The sequence below is a fragment of the Rhincodon typus genome, chromosome 30 (genome assembly GCF_021869965.1).
Source record: "Rhincodon typus isolate 14 chromosome 30, sRhiTyp1.1, whole genome shotgun sequence".
NCBI lineage: Eukaryota > Metazoa > Chordata > Chondrichthyes > Orectolobiformes > Rhincodontidae > Rhincodon > Rhincodon typus.
The window spans coordinates 31,857,767-31,866,997 of NC_063361.1; the positions used below are offsets into that span (position 1 = coordinate 31,857,767).

The window sequence follows — 9,231 nt, forward strand, 5'->3', positions numbered from 1 at the left end:
CCGACTGAAGTTGGTGTGCGTCTTGAAGAGGAACTTGCACAAGGCGGTGCTTTAAACATTAGCATTACCCATTAACAATATACTTGTAACCGTAGGCCTGCCGCTGTGATGAGAAAAAAAAATTACCTTTCTAAAAATCGGTGTAATCATGCCCCGTTCCGAGGTGGTGACCACAGTGCTTGCTAACTCCTATCTGTTCTGGGTGTTACCAGATATTGTCTACAGACATATGTATCTGTGTTGATTGGAAAAGTAAATCAGTGAAGAAACTTCAAACAATGCAAACTAACGCTATTATTAATAAATATTCATTGTATTTCTATCTGATTGGCGCCGATGTTGTGAGGCTTGAAAAATATGTTTTTTTGCAAGGTAAATTTTATATTTAGTGAAACGTAACAGTGAGCCCTGTGACATTAAGTGACATTAACAACTAGGATTGGGATAGTTGTACCTTATTTACAGGATTGAGGCTTTACATAAACCGTGCTGTCGCCATGAACAATAACTCTTCCTGTCCTCGTGGGGTTTGTTGCCTGGAGCTTGACTTCTTCAGAAAAGAAAGAGGGTTCATCTTAGATGGTGTGGCCGTCGCCTCCAATGCTTTGGGGTACGGCAAAGTCAATCCCAAACTGTGCGATGTTATTCCGCCGTACAACGCCCAGGCTGACCCTTACACTAAGTTCAATTTCTACAGCAATCAAATGAGAAAGCTTCTCAAGCGGACCAACCAGGTATCTTCGGGTTTGCGCTTTGGAACAATTGAGTTGTAGGAGCTGACGATCACGTTGTAAACCACATTAACGGTCTAGTTGACTGCACAGTATAAACACCATTGCAGTGGAAACCATCACTGCTCCCTCAACCCTCGAGTGACTGTCTGTGTGGAGTTTGCACATTCTCCCTGTGGGTTTCCTCCGAGTGCTCCGGTATCCTCCCACAGTGCAAAGATGTGCAGGTGAGGTGGATTTGGCCATGGGAAATGCAGGGTTACGGGGATTGGGTAGTGGGTCTGGTTGGGATGCTCTTCGGAGGATAGGAGTGGGCTCGATGGGCCAAATGACCAGCTTCCACACTGTAGGGGTACTGTGAACTGGTGATGCGTAAATTTTGAAAACAAGTATCAACAGTCAGAAATCCACTGAAAACAACAAATGCTGGAGATCACAGCTGTTCAGACAGCATCCAAGGAGAACCAGAAACCCATATTTGGTTGACTTTTGATGTTTTGTTGATTGATTCACTTGGCTTCATTTCATTCAGAAAAAAAAGAAATAATCTATCAACCAGGTGTCTACATCTACAGAACTCTAATGTCTAATGATTTAGGCATGTTAAGAATGTAATTTTTGCATTTAACCTTATACGTTAGGGATGTAGATAAAATGGATAGGAAGGATCAATTCTAATTCGCAGGGCGATCAATAACCAGATAACATAGATTTAATTGGTTGGACAGCTTGTTTGCAATGCAGAGGGATGCCAACAGCGTGCGTCCAAATCCCGCACCAGCTGAGGTCCCACTTTATCAACATCAACCCCGCCTGAGGCGTGGTGACCTTCAGGTTAAACCACCACAATTGTCTCTCTGTAATGAGAGAGCAGCCCTATGACCCTCTGGGACTGTGGCGACCTTAACACAGATTTAAAGTGCTGCAATCGGTAGAAGGATTAAAGGAAAGGAAAAAGAAAGACACGCATTAAGATCACATCCAAGATCACAGGATGTTTCAAAGCATTTTACGACTTGATTGAGGAATAAATATTAGCCAGGACAGTGGGGTTAATACCCCTGCTCTTTGAAATAGTGATTTAGAGGGGAGTATTCACGTAGCCATCTACTATATTCACCCAGCTCACTAAATAAAAACCAAAAGAACTGCGGATGCTGTAAGTCAGAAACAAAAAGAGAAATTGCTGGAAAGGCTCAGCAGATGTGCTAGCATCAGTAGAGAGAAATCAGATTTAGCGTTTCGGATCCAGTGACCCTTCCTCAGAACTGTTCAAAACTGCTGAGCTTATCCAGCAATTTCTGGTTTCGATTCGGAGCTCACTGCCTGAAAGGGTAATTGAGAAAGAAGCAATCATTGCATTTTTAAAAAATGGACATTCGCGTAAGATACTGGGCTCCGGACCAAGAGCTGGAATATGGGATTAAGTTGGATAGTTCTTTTTCAGCTGACACAAACTTGACAGGTGAAATAGCTTCATTCTATACCATGAATCTTCGTATGTTTCCCTTAACGTCTGCCTCATATGTTTGCTGCTCAGGTTATCTGGTTGTTATTTTGTTTTTATTTTCTGTTTCAGTTAACTCTGATTTCTTCCTCTTTTGCCTTCTTTGAGTGTTTCTTCTTCCTTTACATCCTATTCTTTTCCTTTGTCTCTGGGTTAGTCCTGTGCTCAGTTAAAAACCAACTGCGCCAAATACTTTTTTTCCCTCTCTTAAAGATATGATTGGACAGCAATGGACTCCTCTAGTAATTAATTCCAGTGATCCACTATTGATGAATGAGCAAAGACTATCTGTAGCCCAAAAAATTGATTTTTCCAACAGACCAGTGGTTACATAGTTGCCATTATTGATCCTAGGTTTTTGTTCCAGATTAATTTAATTTAGATTTCCAGTTGTATTGGTAGTTAAATGATATAATATCATGCTACACTATTAGTCTATCAGGTTATAAATCTAACCTCCAGATTATTAGAATAAATAACTGCTGTGGTCCACACGGAAAACCCACCCATACACATTTTTAGCAGCAGTTGTTGAATAGATTCCTGGCTGGTTTTTTGCACTTCTTAATTCACAATGGTGAAGCCGAGCATAGTACTCCTTGTCACCAATACTAGGGCAAAACAAGAAGAAATCTGTACCTGAAACGTCAGCTTTCCTGCTCCTATGATGTTGCTTGGCCTGCTGTGTTCATCCAGCTCTACACCTTGTTATCTCAGAAATCTGTAATTTGCCTGGTCTGTGTCACTCAGGTGTTCAATTTCTGTATTTTCTGAGACATTGAACAAACTTGGTTTCATTTTTTTTTTGGTATGTCAGTTGTCATTTCTATAGCTTTTCTTTACTTCAGTTAAATGCATTTGATATGTTAATGAAAAGAATGGATTGCATTCGCTGTAAAGGGGACCAGTTAGCAGACAGAATTCACCCTTGTCTTCGGATTGGGTTCAAATGCAATTTGCTAACCATTCCCCATCATTGTTTTACATTTCTGTTCTTTTTCAGTGGGGCTGGCTGGAATGAGGAAGGCTATTTCATTTATTATTTCAACTCATTTTGACAATTTAATCAATAAATAATTTTTGTTAGGATCATGGTGGGACATCAAGCAATGGCTGGCTTGTGGATTATTTTTACAAATATGGACCAGCTCAAAGGTACCTTCGCAAAAGAAATATGTATGGAGCAGGTACATCATTTTATACCTTCTTAGAAATAGTCTTGTTATAAAATGTATTGATTCTGTTTTAAGTGTGGATCCAACATTTCAAACGGATAGGAAGTGGATTTGTTTGTAGAAAAAATTTTACAACTAAGGGTTAGATCCAAGAAAAATCATGAAAGTGATAAAACAAAGAAATGTAGATCTGAAATGCACAAAAAAATTGCTGGAGAAACTCAGCAGGAATGGCAGCAAATATGGAGAAAAAAACAGAGGTAACATATTGAATCTAATGACACTTCTTCAGAAACAAGAAGGGTCACCAGACTTGAAATGCTAACTGTCTTTTTTCTCCACAGTTGCTGACAGACCTACTGAGTTTCTCCAGCAATTTCGTTTTCGGTATGTTTCAAATCACTGAGTACTGAGGTGGCACGGTGGCCCAGTAGTTAGCGCTGCTGCCTCACAATGCCAGAGACCTGGGTTTGAGTCCACCCTCGGGTGACTGTCTGTGTGGAGTTTGCATGTTCTTCCTGTGTTTGCGTGGGTTTCCTCTGGGTGCTCCAGTTTCCTCCCACAGTTCAAAGATGTGCAGGGTAGGTGGATTGGCCATGCTAAATTGCCCATAGTGTCCAGGGATGTTTAGGTTAGGTGGGTTAGACGTGGGATGTGGAGGTGTAGACGTGGGATGTGGAGGTGGGGGTGGGTCTGGATGGGATGCTCTGCGGAGGGGCAGTGTGCACATGTTAGGCCGAATGGCCCATTTCCACACTGTAGGGATTCTATGATACCTGACTTCAAGCAGCATCTAACCCAGCATAGTTCCAGTCCATCTAGTTCCAGTCCAGCAATCCCACAGAAAGATTATCCTGAATTGTCCAATATTTTGGGAGGTTCCAGTATTTGAGAAACATAACTAAAGGACCACAGTCCACCTGGCAAGATACTACAAGGATGAAAATGTTCAACAGATAATGTGGTAAATCACTAACTAATACCTAGGTAGTGTTTAATTGCTATGATCTGTGAACGACTCTGTCAATGTATCATGCGACTAGCAGGATGGCAGAACCAAGTTGACAGTGGTCTTGTTTTCCGTGGAATACTTCTTACGTAAGTTAAAGTTTTAATTGCGACAAATTATAAACAGGAGAGCAAACTGGAAAAGCAAGAAGTTGCATAATTTTAATCCATTCACAGACAGTATAATGAGCCTTGGTTTTACCGCAGTCAGAATGAGGGGAAAATGTAGTTAGCAAGGATGATGTCTCTTAGATATAGATAGAAATGACAAAACTATATTAACATACCCCCAAAATTATAATACCTTAACACCTGCCCTTCAGCTGAAATATTAAGCTTTAATGTTTTAGTAAAGATCTGTAGCTTGGATTGTGGCTGGAATTGTTGCTTGGTTTGCCGTGCTGACTGGTTTTCATGCAAACATTTCATCCCCCTTCTGGGTGACATCTTCAGAGCTGTCTAGCCTCCTTTGAAGTGCTGCTGTTCTGTTCCGTTCTGAATTTATATGATCCAGTCTGTTATGCTGGGTAGTTCTGTTTCCAGTTTTGCCATGTAGTGGTATGTAGATGGGGGCTATTTCAACATTTTTGTTTATGGCACCAGTGGTTGAAAATCAGGCTTCCAGGAATTCTCGTGCTTGTCTTTGTTTTGCTTGTCCTAGTAGTGTTACATTGTCCCAGTTAAACTGATGTCCTTCTTTGTCGGAGTGAATAGAAATGAGGGAAAGTTGGTTGTGCCGTTTTGCTACGAGTTGGTGTTTGTGTATCCTGGCAGTGAGTTTCCTGCCCGTCTGTCCAATGTATTGCCTCTCACAGTTGCTGCGTGGTATTTGATATATCATACTCATCCTGCTGATTGTAGGTATGGGGTCTCTCATCTTTGAGAGTAGCTGGCGAAGTGTGGCTGTTGGTTTGTGTGCTATAATTATTCCTAGAGGTTGTAGGAGCACATTAGGCTTAAATGGCCGTGGTGAAGGCAATATTCTTTCAGAATCATGGCAGCTGATAATTAATTTAACCCCATGAGTTCTGAAAACATCTGACCACTAAAATACTGATTGTGTCTATTTGTTACAGCTTCTAACTAACCACTGTTTAATGTCCCTTATGTAATCCATAATTAAAATACTGTTTGGTCAAAAGTGCTCCCAGACGGTTTAAGTTTGCAGAGGTTACAACAGATTTTGAAAAAAAAATGATGAAAATGTGATCAGCATCTTAATTTAGACCATGTGCAGTGAACATGACAGTTCTGAAAATGAATAAATTGAAATATGGAAAAGAAAGCTGCAGTTCTGCTAAAAATTTATCAACCCGACGCATTGTTTCTGTTTCTCGCCCTGCAGTTGCTATCTAACTTGCTGAATATTTCCAGCATTTTCTGTGTTTACTTCAAATTTCCAGCATCTGCAATATTTTGCTGCTGCTTGATTAGTTTCAAAGTTCCTTCCATCTGGAAGCTTCTGTCAAATGAAATCAAATGAATGATGAGCTTAATGCATTTTCTGCGATAGGAATTTTCCAAAGTTTTTTTTGAGCCTGAACACAACAAAATAAGTCAAAGCAAAAACATTTGCTTTTACAAAGAAATGAACTTCCTCTAGAGTACGTGAACTTTGTCACTTTATTCATGTGACAAATGCATTTACAACGAAGGTTCATAAAGAATGTCCAAGATAATCAATGTGACCAAAGCTCTAAATGTGGGTGTTGATATTGATAGGTTTGAAATGGACAGTATTCAATTTTCTAACACTCTCATTTCAATTTTCATTTCAACACAAAATAAATAACTAAAAAGATTCCCATGATGAGGAATTGTGGATCCCAAGGAACATTTTAATTTCATTGTGATTTTCTGTGGTGAGATGAGCACAGCATGAAAGAATCTAATTACTGCAATATTGCATTAAAAAATGCCTGTAGTTGCTTACAGAAGAATTGCATTCTCAGAATGAGGTTACTGGTGGGAAAAACAAAATACCTTTGCTTTCTGCAGACAGAATCCAGTGTACACATTAATGTTCTGTTGGTTGTTCCCAGGGGGTTTAGATAATAGCCACTGAATTCAATGACACATGAGGTTATTTGGTGCCTAGCAACATGACATAGCAACAGCGTGTGTCTGATTATCATTGTCCCATGAAATGTCTCATTATCTGCTTCTGTCAGGTGTTGTGTCACCCCTTTGGAAACAAGGTGACATGCAAAGACAGTGAAAAGACTTTATTTTTGTAAATGAGGTGAGATAAAACTGCGGGAGATTGCAGACATTTACTTCATAATTTTTGATCCTGATAATTATTGGTAGCTCGGAGCGACTTGGGAAAGATTGCAGTGACAAATAATGAACAACTAACAAGGCCCAATGTGTAGCATATTGGCAATCCCGATCACTGTCACTCATTGTTGAGGTCTTATCAAAAGTGTCTTCCTTTTAAGATTCAAAGGATAACACTGCCCGGTGTATAATTGAATCATAGAGAATAGAAAAATCCCTAACTCAGACCCCCATCTGTGCTGAGTTTGCTGACTTCAGACAGAGTGACAATAGAAGCACTATGGCACTCCAGAAGGTCCTTGCTCGTAAGGTCACGATTTAGAATCTTAGCAAAACCAACGATTGGAATATGTCAGGTTAACTCCCTTCACACAAAAGGTTGTTAAGTATTTGGAACAAACTGACATGTAGACATAAGAGAAGTCATCTGAAATAAAAAGAGATATATAGAATTCTGGAACATATTGAGAGCTTCTAAAACAATCCTCAAAGATAAAATTATTCCACAAGAGCAAAAAATTATGGAATGTTCCGCATCTGAATCATTATGAACCACCCTTTCTCTTAAGAATGCAAACTAACATGCATTTCCAATATTTTCTGTTTTTGAAGAAAGGTGGAAATTTCAGCTTAGGCAGGTAGCATTGCCATGATTAACATAAATTATGGAAGCAGATTCAATAAGCCATAGGCCTACTCCTAATGGTACTGATGAATGAAAACCCTTTTTGAAGTCTGTTTTTTTGCATTTAAATCCTGATGAATGCAAGACAGAAAGATATGACAGAGGCCTTCTTTAACTATGACAGGTTCAGTAGAAAGGATTTGGAGGAATTATGTCATTTGTGGGTGAGTGCAAGATGATGAGGGGTAGGGGCATAAATATAAGAGCTACTGATAAGTCAAGCAAAAAAAATCAAGGGGGTATTTCTTTCCCAGAAAGTGGTAAAGGCAAAATTCACTGCCAGATACAGCGATTGATAAAGATAGCATTAACACAGTTAAAAGGAGGCTTGATGCACACATGACAGAGAAAGAACTTTGGGAAATGGTTAATAGGTGGAATTAACAAATTGAAGAACAACTGCTGACATGGACGACTAGAGTTGACTGGCTATAGGTTCTTTGTAAAACTCAATAAGACACTTGGTTTTATTCTGCATTTATTGATTTTACAGGTCATTCATATGATCAAATAGTTGGTCACCGAGGATTTTTGGCAGATCTCAGACCGATAGATGGATACAATGGAAGGTTTGGATTCAGAAGAAACACACCTGGCCTGAGACTAAAGCCTTCCAATTTTGGGAATGTTACTGATCTCCCATTGCATTAGCATACGTGTAAATTACAACAGACAAAAGAGCAACATTTTAAGTCATGAACTTTAACATCAGCTGCAGTGCGTATTTTTTTTACAAGGACAATAGATGATATTCGATATTTTGGAAGAATGAAACATCAATCCATCAATCGCTATGTTTTTAATTTAGTTGGTATTTCAAGCAAGTCACCTCTTTTAAGCAAACAAATTGAATGTGATCCCTTTGTGATTATCAAGCAAAATCTGTCATTGTAAACAAAATATTGAATGTGATCAAAAAAAAACTCCTTAGATCCTAAAATAAAGCATGTGTGTAAGGGCAGGATTTTGCAACTATGTATTTTATTTGAGCCATGTATTTCTGCATTTGATACCTCTCTTTTGTCAAGGGAAACTCTTGCTTTGAACAGTTGTGGTTATCTTCAGGTCATGTTAACAACTCTGACATAAACAGAAAAATTACCGCTTGGATAAAAACTGACCAACCAGGCCAATGATCTTATTCTGTTCTGTAAATCCTATGTAAGGCAGGGTCAATGTTGTCAATAAAATAAAATGTTGGAGATCTGAAACAAACAAAAACAGCAATTGCAGAGTTAACATTTCGAGTCCAGTGACACTTCTTCATTGATCTGAGCTGTCCTGAAGAAGGGTCACTGGACTCAAAACATTAACTCTGTTTTTTCTCCACAGATGCTGCCAGACCTGCTGAGTTATTTCAGAAATTTCTGGTTTTGTTTTTCAATGTTGTCAATGACATACTCAACTGTTGCCACTCATACTGACTAGCCTCCCATATGATCAGCTACTTGGAGCTAGGTGACACCTGTGAAAATATGCCCAATCATGACCTTTTAGCACCATCTGAAATGGTGCAGATAAAAGAGAAATTGAAAAAGTTAAATTTTTCTTTGCATGGAATTTTAAAATAAGCTTATTATTTTCAATTTGGAATCAATAGGTTGTGACATATGAAGACAATCTCTGCCTGAAGAGCTTACACATTTATTTTAAGTATCTTTCAGTCTGGTTACACCTAATAGGTGCTAACCCTAACCTCACCATTTGTCATCATCATTCAACAATCTTTGCTGGACAAGGGTGTAAGAGGATATAACGTCATGGCAGGTGGATGGAATTATTATATACACCAGCTATGGTCACATTGAACACTGTGTATTTCTGGCTTGGATATTTTGTGGGTTC

At 39.1% G+C, this 9,231-nt stretch overlaps 1 protein-coding gene across 1 annotated transcript; it reads left to right on the plus strand.

Moving 5' to 3' along the window:
- Positions 1-497: 497 nt before the first annotated feature.
- Positions 498-8,347, plus strand: LOC109933477 (uncharacterized protein C17orf98). The gene is made up of 3 exons (XM_020532462.2): positions 498-734; positions 3,326-3,425; positions 7,880-8,347. Exons 1-3 carry the CDS (start codon positions 498-500, stop codon positions 8,035-8,037), a joined length of 495 nt encoding a protein of 164 aa, XP_020388051.1. The 3' UTR covers positions 8,038-8,347.
- Positions 8,348-9,231: the final 884 nt, after the last annotated feature.

What these genes read in the sequence shown, in the direction of transcription:
- LOC109933477 (XM_020532462.2), top strand. Translation starts at nt 498, where the DNA reads ATGAACAATAACTCTTCCTGTCCTCGTGGGGTTTGTTGCCTGGAGCTT. An exon ending in TTCTCAAGCGGACCAACCAG is followed by an intron (nt 735 to 3,325) that starts GTATCTTCGGGT and finishes AATTTTTGTTAG; the next exon opens with GATCATGGTGGGACATCAAG. An exon ending in AAGAAATATGTATGGAGCAG is followed by an intron (nt 3,426 to 7,879) that starts GTACATCATTTT and finishes TTGATTTTACAG; the next exon opens with GTCATTCATATGATCAAATA.